The sequence below is a fragment of the Ambystoma mexicanum genome, chromosome 3p, assembly GCF_040938575.1.
Source record: "Ambystoma mexicanum isolate Mex_15411 chromosome 3p, UKY_AmexF1_1, whole genome shotgun sequence".
Taxonomy (NCBI): domain Eukaryota; kingdom Metazoa; phylum Chordata; class Amphibia; order Caudata; family Ambystomatidae; genus Ambystoma; species Ambystoma mexicanum.
In genome coordinates, this window is record NC_090925.1 from 203,546,841 (window position 1) to 203,569,669 (window position 22,829).

Sequence of the window (22,829 nt, forward strand, 5' to 3'; positions counted from 1 at the left end):
AACTAGACAGCCTCTACCGTTACCTGCTTGAAAACAACTTGGAGATAAACGAAAGCAAAACCAAAATCATTTGCCTTCAAAAGGCAAAACGGAGAAAGAGCAAACCAAGTTGGTTTTTGGCCGACAGAAAGATCGAGGAAGTGGATTCCATTGGATACCTTGGAGTAATTTTTAACAACAGCCCCATAAAGGCACCGGCCCAAGATTTTATAAAGAGTAAGATCACAATCTTGATAACACAGGGTCGTTTGATGGACGAAAGATTTGGAAGATTTTCCATCATTGGTCTAGTCAACGTCTACAGGAACAAGGTGGTTCCAACCATAACATATGGAGCCGAAGGTTGGATCCATATGCCGACAGAAATATGGTCAACATTGGAAGGTAAGTTCTGGCAATCCGTCCTAAATTTACCAAACTCAGCTGGAACTGTCAGAATTAGAAATGAGCTCACTCTAACTTCACTGGAAGCGATCGTGGATTGAAAGGCACTAAACGTATATCGAAAAACACTGCCTCCTTTCTGTGCATCAATATTCGAAGTGATCCAAGACGAAATTTGTAAATCCTCAAACAGGGTCCTGAACACTTGGGTTAGCAGCTGCCAAAAAACACCAGAGGAAGTCGGTTGCTCAGAAAGGGATCTGGTCACGAATCCTCTGAGAATCAAAAAAAGCTCTTTGAACTTGACTGGATCAAAACAACTGAGAAAGCAAGTAAAGTAGTTTGGTGGAGAACTTGCCTGCAATCCCAAAAAATGGAACCACCGGAGAGGCTATCTGAAAAGATTTCCGGACAGATCATTCAGAGACACCTTCCTCAGAATGAGATTAAACCTGTTAAATGCCAATGAAATCAACTACATTCAAGGAAGATCTACCTCAAAAACTTGTCTGTTCTGTGCACCAACTGAAGAGACCGGAACGATCAATCACTTGTTGATGACCTGTACGAGATGGGAGCCCTTGAGAGAGCTAAACTTGACCCCAATACTGAATAACCACGCAACAATGGACATGGAGGATTGTTGGAGGACTCTCATATGTGGAGAGCAAATCAAAACGATCATCGCCTCAGTTTCCATGATGGAGTCTATCACTTTAAACCTTGTTTAAAAGCCTAACGCCCAGGAGACTTCGGCCAAAGACTTACCACTGAACCCATTCTTTTCTTTCTTTCTTTTTTCTCTCTTTCTCTTCTTTTGGATTGGACGAAGCGGATGTATTGATGTCAAATGTTTCATTCTGAAAAAATTGTTCATTCAATTAAAAATATTAAAAATAAAAGAAAGTAGAGAAAGTCACACCTAGGAAGTCCCTGAAGTGAGTTAAACTGAAGCATTTGCCTTTCGGCCATCAAATCAGGCAGACAGAATTTATACAGTAAGGGTTACTGGGTTATAGTAAGAGTCAATTGTCAACCCTATATTTAAGAAGGACGATAGGTCTAATCCATCTAACTATAGGCCTATCACTCTTCTAGATGTAACAGGCAAGATCTTTGGTGCACTAGTTATGAAGGCTTTCAACACCTGGAAAAAAAGTATGGGACATTACAACAAATGGCAGGCAGGCTTTGAGAAAGGTATAGGTACCGCCCTGAACCTCTTTTTAATTAACCAAATCAAAGCAAGTGTTAAGTCGAAGCCTAGGGGGAGAGGGTACCTAGCTTCAATTGATCTCGCTCAAGCTTTCGACACCACTGAGACAGCTAAATTGTGAAAAAAGCTGCATCTGTGGCACTGCCCAAGGGATATAAGAGAAGCTTGTACGGTGCTGCATACTAATGCAAGCTTGTAGGTGAGGTTGGATAAAAGCGGATATTTATCAGACCCAATAAAAACAACGAAAGGCCTGAAACAGGGGTGTAAGCTGGCCCCCGCCATCTTCAACCAATTTATCTCAGATACACTGAATGCTTTTGATGACATCAGAATGTTTCCTCCTAGAATAGCCCGAGAAGCGGTGGGCCGTCTGCTGTATGCAGACAACCTAATCCTACTAGATCAGACACAAGTGGGACTGCAACTAGATGCTATAGCGGCATACCTGGATGATAATGGACTGAAAGTTAATGTTATAAAATCAAGAATCCTGTCTCTGGGAGGAAAAATTGGTCACAAGATCTCCAAAAAGCAATCTTGGTATTTAAAAGGTAAAAAAATGTTGGAGCTCTCGAGTATGGTTTACTTGAATGTCTGTATAAATAACAGTATAGTCGAAGCTCCTCAAGAAGCCAAACTAACCGCCTCATCACGAGTTGGGCGGGAACCATTAAATGCAGCGGTAATGCTATTACTGCCACATTTAAGGGTTTGCCCAATCACGAGTCTGGCAGCATTTACCCCAGCTCGGAGCTGGGGATAAACACTCCAGGAAATTTCCCATTTTCTGGCTCAATTTGCGCTGCGCTATTAGCGCACGCTAATTGTGCCGAAAATCCACCATTGGGTCCTGCGGACCCAATGGGGAATGGGGAGTTACAGTTACTGCACAACCTTTGATCCGGCCCTAATAGCGCCGCACTGGTTGGGGGTAACCCTATTAGCGCGGGCGGTATCCCTGTGGGAATACCGCTGGAATACTGCCCAACTCGTGATAAGGCCATAAGAGTGAAGATTAGAAGCCTGACCTTGCAGGCCTGAATATTCCAGCCGCAAGCACTGTAAATTTACACTGCAGCCGGTAATCGATTTCTACACAATGAAGGTGGCACCTACAGTCACATATGGCTTAGAAACTACATTCCTTCTGCCAGTGGAGCTATGGCCGAAGCTGGAAGGCTTCTTTTGGAGACAGGTTCTGTACCTCCCACCTAATTTGCAAATTCAACTATTGAGAGAAGATCTGGGGTTGGTTTCCTTGTATGCTATCACTCAATGGAAAACTCTAGCCTTCTTTCGTAAATGTCTCTTGGGTACACCAGAAGTTGGTTTCAAAGTATTGAATAAAGCCCTACAGGAAAATATGGATCCAGCGCTGTATATTTGGAAAAAATTCTTGTTTAAAGATTCTATAGAAGAAAACTCAATTAGGGAACCTGCTAAAGTCAAACAAAAACGATTTGATCAAGATTGGATCCACACAAGGATGGCCATAAACGTTTGGAACATAGACATAGAGGGAAGCCCCCATGATATTTGGAAAAATGTCTTTGCAAACAGCGGAGATCACAATTTATGCGCTTTCTCATCACTCTGATGCCTACCCAAGAACACTTAGTAGCAAGAAAAGAAAAACATAGTAGAACATATGAATGCAGACTTTGTAAAGGACAAAGGGATACGCTGTTTTATTTGACCTTAATATGTCCAGGTCTAAATCAGCAAAGGAGAAGATGGCTGGGGAAATTCTTCTCGCCGTCTCCTACTCGGACCGTGGAGGACTGGTGGTCAGCCTCGCTCCAAGGCAAATGCATTTCCTTAATGCTGGCCCTCCTATCATTTCTGAAAGAAGTGTTTGCAATAATAGACAAAAAGTAATGCTGTTATGGAACGTGACTGTATGCCTTTAGATTGTAATGTAGAATTTATAAGAAATTCATTAATTGGAGGTGACAAGGACCCCCTCTGAAGATGTGGCACTAAGATTTACTTTGTGGGAATAATTTCAGTCTATTTGCACCTGTTTTACCTTTCTTCTGTGTTTATTTTACGAGTTAAGGAAATGAAACGCTTCTTTCTTTTTTTCATTTTTTCTTCTCCTTGCCTCTTTTCTTTCTTTTCTTTTCTCCACTTTCGTATTTGACAAATAGCTCAAGGTTTAAAACTGTAAAAACAAATGCTAATAAATTAATCACAAAAAATATATATAAATCCCAAAGACCCCTGAAGTGTCTTTGGGATTTATGAGGCCATCAGTGACAATGAATTGATAAAAGATCACTGGGGAGAGTATGGAGTCGATTCCACAGGTGACTGGGTGGTGGTCCGACCTGCAGTGGCCCATCTGGGTGACTAGACAGTTTGGTGCTTGGCTTCGAGGTCAGATGCAGATGGTATCCAGTGAAAATCTCCTCAAGCAAAATGTCACCAGGAGAGGGCAGAATCTGCACCCTGACTAAAAATAAACACTTTCCCCGAAATTTAGAATAGTAAATAATACCAGTCCTAGAATATTTGGGAGCGTATTTTAGCGGGCAGAAAAAATAAATAGCCTCCCTGACAACATTTTGCAGGCAGGATTTTCCCATGGAATCTTCTGCTTGTGACTAGACTGGTCAGTGTGAGGGTGTTGAATGCGGCAGAGAGGTCGAGTAGAACCTGGATGCATAGGCCGCGTTGTCCTTGATTTGAAGAGCCATCTATGACTTGGAGGTGCTTGTGTACTGTCTGTTTCGCAGCAGCCAAAAAATTACAAAATCTTTACAGACTTGCACAGTTTCACTGCTCTTGCCACCTAACAAGTCAACACCTGTGTCCACTTGTTGTTTCTATGCCTTCAACAACACATTGTAGCCCTTACGCACTTCCTGCTCGTCTTCCCGGCAGTGAAACTAAACCAGCATGCATTTTATTGCTCAACCTCTAAGGCCAAAACTGAAGCTCAAACTCTACATGTCCTACTCCTTCGGGGAAACTCAGTGGTAGAACCACAGGCTAGGAAGGCTGGCGGGCGGGGGGGTGGCTTCAAGGAGTAGGGGGAACCTACAGGTAGGCGGAACAGGTGTCAGTTGTCACAGGGGTCTGTAGGTAGGGGTAATGAATTTAGAAGGAAAGGGGATATGAAAGGTAGCTGAGGCATGGATGTAGGCTGGTGGGGTAAGAGGGGAAGGTTGGTTATTGAGGGAGGCTGCGTGAGGGTAGCCCAGCTCAGAATGAGAGAGCGGCAGGAGGGTCTTGGAGGCAGAGGCACTACCTCCTCATTTGGAATGGAGATATATTTGCTGTTTGCAATGTCATTCTGACACCCTCGCCCGGTGGCACCCTGATCGGCCTTTAGGATGTCATGAGGTGGGCTGCGAAGGGGGGGGCTAGAATGATGCAGGTGGTACCCTGGGGCTGTGAGGGGTAGTAGGGCACATAGTGGGGATGGCAAGGGGATTTAGAAGGGGGGTCGCTCTGAAGGTTGGCTGGGGAGGATAGCCCACAGGGCCCTGGAAGGAGGCATGGTGGAGAAGCAGCAGTGGCAGGAGCCCGGGACGAGAGGCAGGCACCAGAGGTAGAGTGGCATGAGGACCCTGGATCAAGAGCAGTGGATAGAAGCTCCCTGGTGATAGACTGGGGTAGAAAGGTAGGAGGGTGTTGGTAGAGCAGTTGTGTCCCTTGGAGGTAGGGCTGTGGTTGTCTAGGCTCTACTTCAGTTCATACTTGGTGCGGAGTGGGTGTACAATCTGCGTGGGTTGTATTTATAACAATAGCTTTTTTAATGCAGAATGCTTGCATTGACATTTCCCCCATTTTGTAGTGCTGCCATTACCATGTGTAGCTACTCCCCAATGTAAGGATGCCCAGTTTATCGGCCATGAAAGAATGTCAACTTGAACCCAGCTCTCACCAGTGAGTGCTTAGCTCCTTAGCTGACCAGCTACCTAGTGTCGCTTGCTCTAGAGTCGTGGTGCTCAGTCTGGGGTCTGTTGTCATTTGCCCTGGAGCCTCTAGAGGGCAGTAAGTGGAGAAGAGTTGTGGTTGGCATGGACACAGCTTAGTGATTTCTGTGTGGTTTGGGAGGAAGAAGTGTATGCCTGTAACAGCAGGGAGAAGGTTTTTGTGAGTTAGTCTCAATGTTAGAACCAACTTTCTCAGGGTCACTCGTAGTTCCTTCGCATTCATTCATCACAACATTCTTGAGTTTCTGCCTTCAGTTCATCGTTGCCTGCTAGCTAATGGGAAACACCAAGACTGGCTCCAGGTGTCGGGCATGGAACTGGAACTCAACAGCTATGGATACTAGTGCTTTCAGAGAACTACCCACATGGCTCTGTCAATCTTTTCCATGTTCTGTGCATGCTATACTACTGTCCTTAGAACAGCCCTGGCTATGTTTATTCATTTGCATTAAAGATAATGAGGTTTTATTTGTATAGTGCTTTCACCAAAGCGCTTTACATAGAACATATTTACATACAATTGCACCCAAGCGAAGTTGGTACTCATTTATCGACCTCGGAAGGATGAAACGCTGAGTTTGTCTTGCCAGGATCCCAACCTGCGACCTGTAGCTCACACACAGATCGCAGCAGGGAGTGCTCAACATACTGAGCTACCTAACCGGCAAAATCATTTGATCTCCAACAAATATCTAGGCGAGGCAATGACAAATGTTCCTAGTTATTGGAAACTGTGATGTTGTAGCAGTAGGGTTAGAGGAGCTTGGCCAACAGTGGTACGGGGGGCCTGGAAGAAGACAGGGTGGAGTTAGGGGGTGATCCTCAGAGTGGGAGAGGTTGAAGCTTCTACCAACCCCTCCCACTCTAAGGATCACCCCCTTCTCCACCCTGTCTTCTTCCAGGTCCCACGTACCACTGTTGGCCAAGCTATGGCCCATGCTAAAATGTAAAACAGCACTTTTTGCCAAATTGGACTGAGTCTCGAGTCGGAGCAGCATAAGACTTAAGGTTGGTTTGGGGGGCAGGATGACGGGAGGTGGGCTCAGCTAAGCCCCCCCCCCCCGCCCTCCTCCACCATGAGTGAGTCATGAATATTTCCAGTCGACGAATGTTCAAAGTGGTGATCTGTGCACGTTCATGGCTCACTTATGGGGATGTTGTCCTTCCTCAGCTTTGGGGATTGGTCAGGCAATCAGGATTGACGGGATAGAGCTGCAGGGATGGGCTGATGCTTGGGAGCCAGTGGGGATGGGCCAGGTTATGGGACCTCAGGGGGCATTGCTCTGGGATGGGTCAGGATAAGTGGGGAGGGGCCGGGTATGGGTGCAGGTGAGCTTCAGAGCTATGGGTATGGGACAGAATATATCTGTGGGGTCGGCCGAGGGATGGGGAATGGTGTGCTTCCAGCTGTGGGTGTGGGCCGGGGAATAGGATCCGGTGGGATGAATCTGTGGGGATGGGCAGCAGGATGGGAACAGTGGGGAAATATCTGGGGTGGTGGTGGGCCAAGCTATCGGCATCTGTGGGGATGGGCTGGGGTGAGGGTTGAGGGATGGATTGCAGATGCTCTAAGAGAAGGCATAGCGCGGCTTGTGATGGGACTGGTAGGGGACAGAGGTGTGGGCACTGTGGGGCTAACAGTGGGAACTTGGTGGTGACCGAGTGAGAAGCTGTTGGGGAGGGATGCTGGGGATGAGAAGGGAAGAGGTTGGCGCGCTATGGAGGTACTTCCTGAAGTCTGTGGCGTGGGCTGGATGTGTCCATATGTGGATGGATCTGGCCTTTGTGAATCGATGGGTGGGAGTGGCCTGGGGTCCTTTTATTCTGTATCTTCTCATCTGAACTGAAGCCCCCTGTGCCTCTTTCTCCACAGGAATAATCCCCCAGTTTCCTCATCATGTCCATCCAGAAGATTCACGCCCGAGAGATATTGGACTCAAGGGGGAACCCCACCGTGGAGGTCGATCTACACACTGAGAAAGGTGAGAACCCCAAACTGTCCCCAACGCCAACACACACCCTGACCTCGATGAATGGATATATCTTGGCAGTGTGAAAGGTGGGGGCCGCCAAACTAACCCACCCATGACCTTCCCCATTCTGTGAATGTGGATCTGAAGCGCCAGGTGAAAGCCACAACAAAATGACCCTCTCCCGCCTAAAGTTAAGAGTCTTCCCAACTGTCGCCCTCTCCCCTTCAAGGTCAAATATCGAATGCTGAAGAGATCAGACTACTCTCCAAAGGGACCCTAGTCACTCCACATAATGAAGCTCCACCCCCTTAAATACCCCAGTAATTACAAAGGTGAGGGTCCCCCAAAATAAACACAGTAGCCCTGAAGTTCAGTGCCTCCAGCCTCACCGCAACCCCCCATATTTTAAGGTCTATGTGACCCCACTTGCCCTATTTACCCTCAGATGGAAAGCCGCAACAAACTGGCTCAGTCCCCTCACAAGACGAGGGCCCACGAAAACTGATCCTGTTCCCCCACTGTAGTGGATCCCCTCAAACGGATTTTACAATCCCTCCTCCTGAAAACCCCCCAGACCAATCCCGTCCCCTTCAAGTTGAGAGGCCACAAAAACGAACCTGAAACCTTCCAAGTGCGGACTGCACCAAACGGTCCCATATCTCCTTCATGATGAAAGCACCCTATGCACCCCTGACATTCCAGGGGTATGTGTCCCCCAAAAATGATAACATCACACCATAAGGTGAGGCCCTCCAGCCTCAGCATACTCTCCCACCTTTTTACAAGTACATGCTCCCACATGACACAGCTTGAGCTTAGGTTTGAACGGCCCCACAAACAGACACAAGTACCCCTCAAGGTGTGGGCGCAGGCAGACTAATCGTGAACAGTTAGAATACAGGAAAAGAGTAAACAATTGTAGCACTTAGGATTACAAGAGCGAGCAAACTAGGCTGGACCGCAATAAAGCTGCAATGCTGCGAGCCGCGTTGTAAGGCCATATTTGTTTGTCGGGAGACAGCTCCTCCCTGCAGACCATGTGACGAGAAGCGCCGCGTGGTCCCATCATATGGTTGGTAATGCATCGTAGAATAGTTGTGAAACAAGGCGGCAGCCATCTTGTAGCTGTCACAATGGTTGGCAAACATGATGGTGGCCATCTTGTGGTTGTCAGGCGAGGTGTAAGGTCTGGTTGGCACTAGACCCGCAATCCTCCATCGATCCTATACCGACCATCGTCGGGGTCAAAGTGTAACACAATGGGCCTCATTATGAACCCGGTGGTAGCCTTGCCGCCGGAGTTGTGGGTTTTTCCGGCGCTTGGCTTTGGGAAATTACTGGGGCATTACAGCCCCGGCGGTCCCGGAAGCCAAACCCCGGAAAAAGTAACTCCCCATTCCCATTGGAGTCTCATAGGACTCAATGGGAATGGGGAGGACGGAAGCACCAGCACTGTGTGCAACAGTGCCGGTGCTTCCGGAAAAGTCTGCGAGCAGGTGCCATTCCGCCCGCCAGGTCAGACCTGGCGGGTGAAAAGGCATCCGGCTCGCAGACTTGTACTCTGCCGGTCTGGTAAAAATGGTGCCGATGAGCCTACTGGCACCGTTCTTACCCGACCGGCAGGGTCGTAATGAGGCCCAATGAGACCCCACACAGCTCATGAATAGAGCCTCCCAAGCTGATTCTTAAGCGAGACCCCTGTCCGCAGCCCCTATACCCCGAAGGGTAAGAGCCTCCCTAAACTAGCTTACATCCCCCCTGAAGATGAGATCAACTGCTCCCCCAACACACTCCTTCTGAAACTGGGTCTGGCTGAGTCTCCAAACTGTCTGACCCCACTAAAGGTTGCCCTCCAAAACTGACCTGAGTTTAGCTCCACCCCCATCAAAAGGAATAGGCTTTAATCTTATTGCAAGATGAGAGTACCCCAAAGAGCAATCTCTTCCCTCACGCCATGAGCCCCCAAACAGACACATCCCCTCTAAAGTGGGATTCAAAATCGAGAGGAGTGGCTGAGTATATAAGCAATCAGTCAGTTAATAAATCACCCAAAGGATATGAGTCAAATAGCACCATTGGTGGTTACTGGCTGCTTCGCATGCAATTAAAGCGCATGTTGGCAACATATGAATGACTACAGTGTTTTATATTTGGCATATGTGTCAAGCATGCAACCCTTCTGAGCGTGTAATGCACACTGGGCTTGGTGATCATTTCATTTGCCATAATAATCACACTAACAGTAAAATGTCTGTAACTACAAATCATATATATTAACTTGCAAACACTTTGCTTTTGGCTGTGATGCTTGGGCTATCGTGCTTCAGCAGAGAACGACTTTTCCTTTCCCTGAATGCAGTCATTGCCCTGTTTGTGAATGAACGGCCAAGTCCCTGAAGTTCTCCACTAGCACGTGCTTCATAAAGTGCATACAAGATAAGTGGGGGGGGGCATATGGAGCCCTGGCTTGGGTGCTAACTCTAGCCCAATTACATTTTTGCCACAGGGAGATAATCGCACTGATCTAATTCGCCTTCCATTTTGCTTTGCAATGATGCTGTGTGTTGAGTTTACATGTTTTTTTTTGTAGCTGAAAACATTTGTCTGAGGAGGAAGCAAATAACGGAGCACTTGCGCCACCAAGTGGGCATTTTGAATATGACATTGACTCGTTTCCGTAGAGTGCAGATAGACGGACCCTTGTCTATCTGCACAATGGGCAGGGCCCTTCTGAACGATGGAGTGGTGTGTCTGATGCCATTGAGTCTTAAGAGAAGGCGAGGGATCCAGGGTCTCCTTATCCAGAACGGGGTTACTATTATCACTGTCTGTGGCCCTTTCGCGCTTTTTATCAGGAATGGGAGGGCCTGGCAGGGGCATGAAGAGCAGCCTGCTTGGCCATGGACATGGTCTTGACAGAGAATCCACCATCCAAAATGTAGGGCCGGGCTGAAGGCAGGCACACTAATGGGAGGGATGATCCGTTGCCTTCTTCTCTATACCTGGCAGGCATGCTTTTTCCATACTCCCTACCAGGGCTTTAAGTGGGGTAAGAAATCGAGGGGGGGCGGGAGGGCGCATTTGGGGGCGTGGCTTGTGGGATGGGCGTAGCCTTAAAAACGTACACAAACCGTAGTAAACCCAATAGCACTGGCTGTCGCATGGATGCCGGAGCCTTTCTTTGTTCTATGTTGTCTGTTCTTGTGAGCGCCTTGAGGCCAATGGGCGATGGGGCGCTATACAAAAATTAAAATAGATAGATAGATAGATAGATAGATAGATAGATAGATAGATAGATAGATAGATAGATAGTAAGGTATGCAAACATTTTATATATTTGTATGCGTACCGTCAGCGCTGGAAATGGAAAAAAATTGGTGGGGGATCCCACAAGGGCTGGGGTAGGGGCGGAGTTTGGGGAGTTGTGCTAAGGAGGCAGGGTTAAGGGGCGCGGAGCTGGCAGTTGACCTCCGGTCGAAGGAAATGTCCAAAATAATAGTTTCAAAAGGCGCAATTTCTTTCATGCTGCTTCTTTTCCAAACTATATATCAGTTCCACTTTAAACCACTTTCATGGCATGAAGATGAGTTACTTCATTATGCTGACAATAGTTTTGACCAGTGTTGCTGAGTAAATATTCTTTAAAATGCACAATTTGCAGCCCATTTTATTTAAAAAAAACTTCCCTTTCGGTACTATTCAAACCGGGTGATTTCTGTTCATCATAAGCAACGTTTTCTTTTACTTGAACCACACCCAACACAGCTCCTGCAGCTCCCCTCTGAAAGCAGTTGGGTGGCTGCATCGTGTGTGATGTTAATAGGAGTATTTATTTATGCAATGTTTGTCAGATACCTGTATATTTATGTATTTATGCAATGTGTGTCGGATACAGGTATACGACAAACATTGCATAGATAAATAAATAATCCAGGCCCACGTATCCGACAAACGTTGCAAAAATAAATAAATAAACCGGGTCGTGGCTGAGGACCCTCGTGGCTGAGGACTGTAACTTCCTCTTGTGACCTCTTGCATGGGGTCACCAGAGGAAGTTACAGTTTGCTTGCAGGTGCTTTCTTCTTTTTTTCCGCCCTTCTCCCCAGCGTAGTTCAGGGGTTTGGGACAGGTGACTCTGGCCGGATGCCGAGATCCGGCTACACATCTGGTGCCGGATCTCGGATCCGGCGAGAGCCGGCCCAATGACAGCACTGCGTACCTTACTATGGTTTGTGTAGTGTGCAAGCCATCTTTTATAAACATAGAAATATGTAATATATGTAACATATTTCTATGTTTATAAAAGATGGCTTGCATACTACACCACAAACCATAGTAAGGTAAGCACATAAATATATAAATGCTTACATTTATATATTTGTTTGCGTGCCTTACTATGGTTTGTGTACTTCAAGATGGCTTGAAAAGTATATAAACCATAGTAAGGTATGCACACAAATATATAGTATTTATATATTTGTGTGCGTACCTTATGGTTTGTGTACTTTCAAAGCCATCTTTGTTAAACTTTTTTATGTTTATAAAAGATGGCTTGAAAAGTGCACAATTCAATCCATCTTTTATAAAGCTTTCCCGACGGACAAAGCCAGAGGCGTCTTTGTCCGTCAGCGAAGCTTTATAAAAGATGGCTTGAATTGTGCACTTTTCAAGCCATCTTTTATAAACCTCGAAATATGTCGAGGAGTCCTCAGGTTCGCCGAGGGTTAAAGACGCCTCGGCAACCTGGGGAAACAAAGGCACAGTAACTGTCTCTGGTGACCCCTCACGCAAGGGGTCACCAGAGGAAATTACAGTGACTGACAGAAGTGACAGCCAGCAACGCTGTGGCTGGCTGACACTTCTGTCAGCTTGGCTGACCTAATGGTGGGCGCATCTCCTGTTGCGGCTGCGGCCGCAATGGAATAATGCATCCTGCCAATGTTGTGGTCGGGTGGGAGCAGGGCCCCGGCTGAACCCCACTTTTAGGAGACTGCCGGGCCCGGCCCCAGCAAGCCCCGGCCCACTTAAAGCACTGCTCCCTAGATAATCCTCCGATCAAGCAAATAGCTGTGCTGCCAAGATATTCAGGTGGCAACAACAGGTTCCTCCCTGCTGGTTCTTTTGCCACTTGGTTGTACCAGCATGCACCCGTTTGTCACTGTCGATCTGAAGTGCTGCTGAGCTCAGGAGATCACTGCCAGCTCCCTCCTAGTGGTGGAGTTCACAGCCTCCTGCCTGCTCATAGGGTTTGACATGACAGATTGCCCACACTTGCGCCCCATCCCTCCAGACTGCAGTCTATCGTGAGCAAGAGTGGCGCTTTTGGATCCTGAGGAACACCCCAGAACAGGCTACGAGGGCTTTTCCACCCGGCCAATTGCTTCCATAGAACCCTAGAACTCAGGCTCGTGGATTCATACTCTTTTGAGGCCATGGACCACATGGCTGAGGGACATTTAAGGAGAGGCTTCTAATCGGTCCACAGGGCCTTTGCTGTTACGGTAAACATATATCGCTGAGGGTACACCCAGCCCCTTTCTGATGCATTATCTGCAGAGAGAAGGTTGCCCAAATGGAGCACAAGGTTTCTGCTCTTCCGAGTAAGAAAAAAAGCTGTCGCTAGAACCATTCTGGACTGGACTCCGGGTAGGGATCAGGGTAGATTACCTGAAATGTATCTTGCAACCATAGTACTGTAGGGCTTTGCACACCCTCTTACAGTCACATTGGCATTCCGAATGCAATGGAGCCTGAATAGACTCGCTGTCGCGATACAGTTTTAAAGTGGTGCACTCCCAATGGAGGAAACTGACAAATGGAGCCAGGAGTCTTGTAAAAGCCTTAGGGACTGGCACCGCCCAGACGGGAGGACCAGGAATTGATCGATGGTGTTCTGATCTGGAAATCTGAGGACTTCTGATCAGCTGCATGGAATTGGGATGTTCAAGTATGGATCTTCTAAATGGATAGAAGTCCACCGCACGCCTGGATGGTGTGATGCATTGATATGCTGGGGACATGTGATGTAATGGTTCAGTGCTGTGATGACCTGGACTTTACGACATTCCCCAGAAAGTTTCTTCATCAAAAGTAGAAGTGAAGAGCAGCCTTCCTCCTGGCCTCACGCCGGCACCTTGAAGAGGACCTCCTTTCCCAGCAGCTGTTGGACCCCATCGGGCAGGCCTGATCTCTGCAAGGTGTTCTTGGGTAAAGGAATGGTCACCTGAGACAGAGGTGGTGGTTTCAAGAAATTAAGGAGTCATCCCCCAACTGGGAAAATTGGGACCTTCTATTCAGGTGTATGGTGCTGCAGGGGCCTTCTGTAGGTTTTGTGGCTGGGCGACCTCAGGCAGAGGAACGTCTGCCCCTGCCTCCAAAGGAACATCTGGATGGAGTGGCAGCTCATGGCAGAGAAGAACTCCGCACCAAAGGTTTCGAAGTTAAGGACCCATAGCGCCCTCTGTAGGATAATGTGTGTCTGCAGTCTTTAAAAGATGTTTACAAAAACGCAACCAGCCTCTAGTGCCAGGGTTGTCCAACTCCAGTCCTCGAGGGCCGGAATCCGGATGGGTTTTCAGGATAGCCATCATTAATATTCACGAGATAAATTTGCATACAATAATTCTAAATGCATGCAAATACTTTCTCATGAATATTAAAGAGGGGTACACTGAAAACCTGTCAAGATTCCGGCTCTCGAGGCCCGGAGTGGACAAAGAACAAGCATGGGCCCAAAAACTAGCCACCTTGGAAGGGCTTTTGTCCAGGAGGCTTCTGCCTTTCAATTTCGTAACCATTGGTGACTATGGGCTGTGATAGAAGGGCTTTCCCAGATGCTGCACCCTGCAATATATCATACGCAACATCTGGGCGCGATTGCACCTGGCCTCCCACAATTTCCAGACGAGGGCATATCCCTTCCACAGGAGCGATTTGGCCGCATTACCGGAAGAGGTAGGGCCGAATGGGCACGCTTCAGATCAGTGTCCGTTTTCTGGATCAGCCAGCATAGCTTCACCTGGTGTAACATTTGCCTAGCGTTTTAGGTCTCCCAGCTGGCCATCCAGCTGAACATGGCCTGGGTACTTTGCATCAATCTCATCCATTGTGTAAAGTTTTGAATACATATCTGGGAAAGGAAGGTTTATGTGTATCATTCCACTATATGAAGGTACATTTTCCATTACTCACGGGAAAGAAAGGCAGCAGGGGGCAAATCCTTCAATTGCCCCAGAAAGTTCATTTCCTGGAAGTGGAGCGGTCACTGGGAATTCCACATGGTGCATATTCTCCAGGGCGTCCTTCAGGTCATGCTTCCTGAGATGTTTACCAGCGAACACCGCCCCTGCACCCCCTTCTGTTTCCATGGGTGCATTTCTGCCCCTCTGCTGGGTTGTCTGCTGTGGCTCAGTGCGTGGAACTTCTCCTGGCCCCCCAGCCCCCATAATGTCAGCTGCAGCCTGTGTCATAGACCGTCTTTCATCGTCTGCTCCTCAGGCGGTTCCATGTGATAATGTCCCTGCAGAAATGTTGCCAGGCAAGAAAGGTGCCGTTTTTTGCAAAGACATTATCATTAGAAACTTGCGGGGGACACGCCAACAACCGCTGACATTTTTTCTAAAGGAAGACGGGGTCACCCCTGCAAAACCCACTCCCATTTACCCCATATATTGTTCCCATATATCAGTGGTCTTCAAACTTTTTGACCCCGAGCGCCCCCTAAGAAAAATTTCTTCGGCACAGGCCCCCCCCCCTATACACATGGACTCCAAAATTGTACTCGGTTGCGAACGGTTATCGCGCGCTGGAGCAGAGTGGTGCCCCTAACGAAGGAGTGAATGCCAAACACCACGTTGTTTCAAAATCATTGCTTGCAATGATTCAAATCAGATTAGAGGACAAATATTTGTGAACAAAGCATTCTGATTATTTTGCTATAATACAGAGGACTCGACTAAAATAGTGTTGGATATTTATTTCACACAAACGAAAACACCCAATATTGCTGTCTTGTAGTAACATTTGCTATGCAAGTGCTGTAACAATTTGTTTCTCAAGTACAACAACGTACTGTCCATGCTGTCACTTGCAAGTTGGACAGTGGCATACTGGAGAACTAGTGTGAAGGGTGGGCCTGCCTTTCACCAGCCAGCCTGTCAATATTGGGTTCAATGTTTGCAATAGCCAACCGCAGGCACACCATTTTATCCCCATTCATTTAGCTGGGGAAACTTTTCATCAGATGTCATGTCCCCCTCAACATTTTCAGCAAAGGTACTCCACTGCTTGCCTCCTCTCCTCCATGCCCCCTAATGTGGGGGTCGCAGAGGGAGAGGGGCGCAGGGAGGACTGGTGCTGTATTAATAATGCAGCTCCCCCATGGCAGTTTGCTGGAGCCCAGCAATCTGCCATGGGGGAGCTGCGTTATTAATGCAGCACCGGTCCCCCCTGCACCCATCTCCCTCTGCAACCCCCACATTAGGGGGCATGTAGGAGAGGAGGCAAGCAGGGGACCGAAACTGCTCTGCCGGTGTTGTTTACTACGCGGCTTCCCCATGGCAGATTGCTGGAGCCCAGCAATCTGCCATGGGGGAGCTGCGTTATTAATACAGCACCGACAGAGCGGTTTCGGTCCCCCGCTCTCCTCCTCTCCTCCATGCCCCCTAATGTGGGGGACGCAGGGGGAGGGGGGCGCAGGGGGATCCGGTGCTGCATTAATAACACGGCTCCCCCGTGGCAAATCGCCATGGGGGAGCCGCGTTAAAAATAAAGGGGAAGGGGTGACTTACCTCTCACACGCGTCGGCGGCAGCAGCAGCAGCAGGGAACACAGGACACCACAACGCAGCCTGGACGCGCGATCCAAATGCAGGAAAGCGTGCGTCCAGGCTGCATTTATTTCCTGTTTCATGGCCATGCCCCCACCACATCGCACTGGCTGAGCATGTGCATGGGAGCCAGTGGCTCCCCATTGCACATGCTCAGTTCAGTGCCGCAGATTGAAGACCTCTGCCATATATAATGTCACCTATGCCATTTCCCGGCGACTATATGTATGGCGACATTATATACGGGGATAATATTATCTGATACCCCTCAGGCAACAATGTGGGCAAGTTGGGATGCTTCTGATGCCTGTGACGCTCACGGGGCGGGGAGGGTGCTGGGGTAAGAGGAAGGGGAGATGTTTCTTCTCTTCTGCGTGACCAAATTGCCCATGACCAGGGACAGACAAACAGCCATTCATGCTGGACACACTTCGTTTTCTGGGTCCCCAACCAGACTTGATTTCGGTGTGGGGGAAGGTATTCGATTAGCACCTTACATACAGTCTCTTTCACCTGCCACATTAAAGGCTGCCCCCTCCTTTCTACCTGAAGTCTAACTCCAGCTAATGTATGCGTGCAACGCCTTTCTTTTTGTAATCACTTGCAGCCGGCAGCTCGTAGCGTTATGGTTACAATTGGAGTGAGCAACGTGCCCATGTATGCCGGGCCCGCAACAACGCCGCCCTTTCACCCCGAGACCCTTCCAAAGCAGGAAAGGGTGGCACAGAGCCAGATGGGGATGCCCGCCACAGCACAGGTGCCCAGATACCTCTGGGTCAGGCGCGCCATACAAACAAACAAACAAACAACCTCTCCTCCCCTGTACATATGTGATAAGGAGACCGGAGGACTCGGGTGACAACAAGCAGAGGCAGAGGGTGCAAGAATGCGGCAGCACTTAGGGATCAGGATCGCATGACAGTCGCTTTCATGGTATAACAGTGGGAAGTCGCTCGCCTTCTACTAGTAAGGAATTTTATGAGGAAGTGGGAGAAGCAATGGCATCCAGTGCAGGGATCGAAATTAAGATTGGATAAGCAGGCGCTGAAAGCAACTCCTGGGGGTCCAGCCTTAACCACTGACAGGAGTTACCACTTGGGAACCAGGAGCTAGTACATAGTGATCCGCAAATCTAACATTTACATACGGTACAATCATACCACTTTGGCCATTATTTTAACCCCTTACGCTTTAAATGTTGTATGCATGTGTCCTAATGTTTATTACGGCAGGAAGGATAGCTCAGGGGCAACGTGTTTGTCTTGGAAGCAAGACAACGCAACCCAACACAGGTTGGAATCCTGATCCCCCGCTTAAAAACCACATGCTGGTATTAAGCTAAGCGTGTTATAAAAGAATAATTAGAATTTATAGAGTTAAATTCACATGGGTATGTTTGATCTGCATCAGTTGGCCTGGGAAGCCAGATGTTGGTGTCCGGCTAACCAGGCTCTTCTAAGCCACAAGCAGGAGCTAAATAGCTGCCATCTCCCCTCAATTTCGAACCCTGCCAGTGGGTAGTCACTGTATGATATTGGCTCTTACAGTGTAAGCAAGTGTAACCCCTCACTCAACTGAGCCTTGCAGTTCATCAATTACAATTTAAAGGTGAACCCCCAACACATACACCACTTTGGGTTACTAGAAGTACTCATTTTATTTAAATACAAAGCAACTGTCTGTTGTTCTAAGATTGGACCTGTGACAAAGCTGGACCAGGGTAACCCGGGTAGGGCCCTAAAGAATGTCAAAAGCTGCTTGGCCAATGGTACAGTTCACCCCCTGGTGACAGTGGAGGAGGGAGTGTGAAGTGTGGGCGGTTTGTCTGGGGGCAGAAGAACTCTGAAAGGAAAAAATGAAAAGACAGGCCAGAGAGCTTGCCAGGGCTGCTACCTCAGGCAGCCAATAGGGTGGTCCGACTGACAGCACGTGGATGGGCCTTAGAGCTCCCCACCATGGGGAGGACATACAGAATGTCAGTCCGTCATCTCAAATAAATTCTATTCAGCAGTGCGCCATACAATTCAGCAAAAACACAAAAGGTTCTGTGTTCTTAGATTGCAAGGCTTTTGTTTGCAAAGTTTTAGCTGAAAACCTTCCGCCGAAAAAACAAATTGAAATGTTTCTATTTATTTTAGTTGGGGGTTTCACCCTAAGCCCCACATCTCTATTATTTAGTATCTATTCCCCGCACACCTCCTACCTCTTATATCCCTTAACACACCCACGACCCATATTTTTTGATGAGTTTTTACAGCCGAACATTTCCAGCAAAAACCTCAGTGAAAAAAAGGCTGGCGATGTAACAACGTTGCACCACACAAAAAGCAAATGTGAAAGATTACAAATGCGACAACATCTATAAAATACATTCTCAAATGACCAGCGTAAGGATTAAAATACTTAAAAGATACACGAGTAGATATCATATGAAATCATGTGTCTATAAATATGATAAATACACCTAGAATATAAAAGAAGAGCATATCATGAGTAAGAAGCAGCTCGCTTCTGCATGCTGACACAACGAGCTATGCAGAAGCAGCGAGCTATACAGACGCAGCGAGCTATGCAGACGCAGCAAGTATACAGAAGCAGCGAGCTATGCAGAAGCAACAAGCTATGCACACTCAGCAAGCTATGCGAAGCAGCGAGCTATGCAGAGGCAGTGAGCTATGCAGAAGCAGCGACCTATGCTGACGCAGCGAGCTATGCAGACACAGCGAGCTATGCAGACGCAGCAAGCTATGCAGAAGCAGCGAGCTATGCAGGCACTGCGAGCTGTGCAGAAGCAGCGAGCTCTGCAGAAGCAACAAGCTATGCACACTTAGCGAGCTATGCAGAAGCAGCATGCTATGCAGAGGCAGTGAGCTATGCAGAAGCGGCGAGCTATGCTGACGCAGCGAGCTATTCTGACGCAGCGAGCTAGGCAGACGCAGCGAGCTATGCAGATGCAGCGAGCTATGCAGAAGCAGCGAGCTATGCAGGCGCAGCGAGCTGTGCAGAAGCAGCGAGCTATGCAGAAGCAACGAGCTATGCACACTTAGCGAGCTATGCAGAAGCAGCATGCTATGCAGAGGCAGTGAGCTATGCAGAAGCAGCGAGCTATGCTGACGCAGCGAGCTAGGCAGACACAGCGAGCTATGCAGATGCAGCGAGCTATGCAGAAGCAGCGAGCTATGCAGGCGCAGCGAGCTGTGCAGAAGCAGCGAGCTATGCAGAAGCAACGAGCTATGCACAGTCAGCGAGCTATGCAGAAGCAGCGAGCTATGCAGAGGCAGCAAGCTATGCAAACCCTTTTAACCATGCTCTACAAATATATTTAGCAACAGCAAAAATATTTTGGCTATTATCAGTACTCCTACAAAGCAAAATAGCTCCTCTTGATGTCCTAATGCCAAACTCCCGAAATCTAGGTTTCGAGTACCCCCTTCTGTATGAAATATAGATGGGGCAAGCCATAAGAAAACGCTCTATGGATTAGACCCTATCTGGGCAATGTGGGCATTTCTTTGCTTCATCAGGATCCCAGGTATTACATAGTAGAGCCACAGGTAGAATTTAATGCATGTCAGTCCTGAGCTGCAAAGAACTTGTGGTGCTACAACCCTTCTGGGATCAGCATGGGACGAAAGTAAAAGTAGCTGCCTTGGGCCCGAGGCAATGTGTTGAAACAGGAATATCTGAGTATAGAGGTGGGCACGTCGATGGCCTCTGGACTCCTTGACACACTCTCGGGGAAAGGAAGAAGGTGCTCTCAGCCCTCTAAACCCAGGTCGATCGGAGGTGCTGGTGTCGGTCAGGTGTGTAGCGCAAAAGTTGGTGGCCCCCCTTTTCGAGCCAAGTTCTGCAGCAAAGCCAGGGACACGCCACACTCTGGGCCAGCCTGGACCACCACGCAAGCGCAATGCCCATGATGATCATGCCGATGCCACGGCACGCGCGCCCTGAGCTCAGTGGAAGATACACGTCTGCTTTTTGATCTAAGCTAATTCTTTCACCTAATGTACAAACAAGAGGCGGCACCTGAGCCCCTGGCACCCAAATGTACCAACCACTGGTGGCAGCTGGTGATTTTGTGTAATTGGCGGGGCCTAAATATGTGCCACGAGTATGCAAGAGTGACCGAGCATCACAAGGGAGCACAAACCGATGAATCACACTCATACCCATTCACAACCAGTCACTCACCCATACACCTTCTCTCATTCACTCACACATGCACCCAGGACATTCACACTGCATTCTTCACACAGGCGCCCCCCCCAGAACATTGACATATTATCCCGTTCATACACAGTCACTCAACCATACAGCTTATCTCACATTCACTCACACTGGATTCTCCATGTGAGCACCCACCCAGAACATTGACACACAATCACACTCATAACCATTCAAACAAACAAACAAACAAACCTACCAGTCACTCACCCACACACCTTCTCTCACATTCACTCACACTGCATTCTCCATGTGAGCACCCACCCAGAACATTCACACACAATCACACTCATAACCATTCACCTACCAGTCACTCACCCACACACCTTCTCTCACATTCACTCACACTGCATTCTCCATGCGAGCACCCACCCAGAACATTGACACACAATCACACTCATAACCATTCACATACCAGTCACTCACCCACACACCTTCTCTCACATGCACTTCCACTGCATTCTCCATGTGAGCACCCACCCAAAACATTGACACACAATCACACTCATAACCATTCACAACCAATCGCTCACCATTACACCTTCTCTCATTCACTCACACATGCACCCAGGACATTCACACTGCATTCTTCACACAGGCGCCCCCCAGAACATTGACATATTATCCCGTTCATACACAGTCACTCAACCATACAGCTTCTCTCACATTCACTCACACTGGATTCTCCATGTGAGCACCCACCCAGAACATTGACACACAATCACACTCATAACCATTCACCTACCAGTCACTCACCCACACACCTTCTCTCACATTCACTCACAATGCATTCTCCATGCGAGCACCCACCCAGAACATTGACACACAATCACACTCATAACCATTCACCTACCAGTCACTCACCCACACACCTTCTCTCACATTCACTCACACTGCATTCTCCATGCGAGCACCCACCCAGAACATTCACACACAATCACACTCATAACCATTCACCTACCAGTCACTCACCCACACACCTTCTCTCACATTCACTCACACTGCATTCTCCATGTGAGCACCCACCCAGAACATTCACACACAATCACACTCATAACCATTCACCTACCAGTCACTCACCCACACATCTTCTCTCACATTCACTCACACTGCATTCTCCATGCGAGCACCCACCCAGAACATTGACACACAATCACACTCATAACCATTCACCTACCAGTCACTCACCCACACACCTTCTCTCACATGCACTCACACTGCATTCTCCATGTGAGCACCCACCCAAAACATTGACACACAATCACACTCATAACCATTCACAACCAGTCGCTCACCATTACACCTTCTCTCATTCACTCACACATGCACCCAGGACATTCACACTGCATTCTTCACACAGGCGCCCCCCCCCCAGAACATTGACATATTATCCCGTTCATACACAGTCACTCAACCATACAGCTTCTCTCACATTCACTCACACTGGATTCTCCATGTGAGCGCCCACCCAGAACATTGACACACAATCACACTCATAACCATTCACCTACCAGTCACTCACCCACACACCTTCTCTCACATTCATTCACACTGCATTCTCCATGCGAGCACCCACCCAGAACATTGACACACAATCACACTCATAACCATTCACCTACCAGTTACTCACCCACACACCTTCTCTCACATTCACTCACACTGCATTCTCCATGCGAGCACCCACCCAGAACATTGACACACAATCACACTCATAACCATTCACATACCAGTCACTCACCCACACACCTTCTCTCACATGCACTTCCACTGCATTCTCCATGTGAGCGCCCACCCAAAACATTGACACACAATCACACTCATAACCATTCACAACCAATCGCTCACCATTACACCTTCTCTCATTCACTCACACATGCACCCAGGACATTCACACTGCATTCTTCACACAGGCGCCCCCCAGAACATTGACATATTATCCCGTTCATACACAGTCACTCAACCATACAGCTTCTCTCACATTCACTCACACTGGATTCTCCATGTGAGCACCCACCCAGAACATTGACACACAATCACACTCATAACCATTCACCTACCAGTCACTCACCCACACACCTTCTCTCACATTCACTCACACTGCATTCTCCATGCGAGCACCCACCCAGAACATTGACACACAATCACACTCATAACCATTCACCTACCAGTCACTCACCCACACACCTTCTCTCACATTCACTCACACTGCATTCTCCATGCGAGCACCCACCCAGAACATTGACACACAATCACACTCA

At 48.1% G+C, this 22,829-nt stretch overlaps 1 protein-coding gene across 1 annotated transcript in view; it reads left to right on the forward strand.

Moving 5' to 3' along the window:
• Positions 1-22,829, forward strand: part of ENO2 (enolase 2) — a 120,986-nt gene that overhangs the window by 13,832 nt on the left and 84,325 nt on the right. Inside the window, exon 2 of the mRNA XM_069650646.1 lies at positions 7,421-7,529. Coding sequence (XP_069506747.1) covers positions 7,445-7,529 — 85 coding nt within the window. The 5' untranslated portion in view covers positions 7,421-7,444. The remainder of the gene's footprint in view (positions 1-7,420; positions 7,530-22,829) is intronic.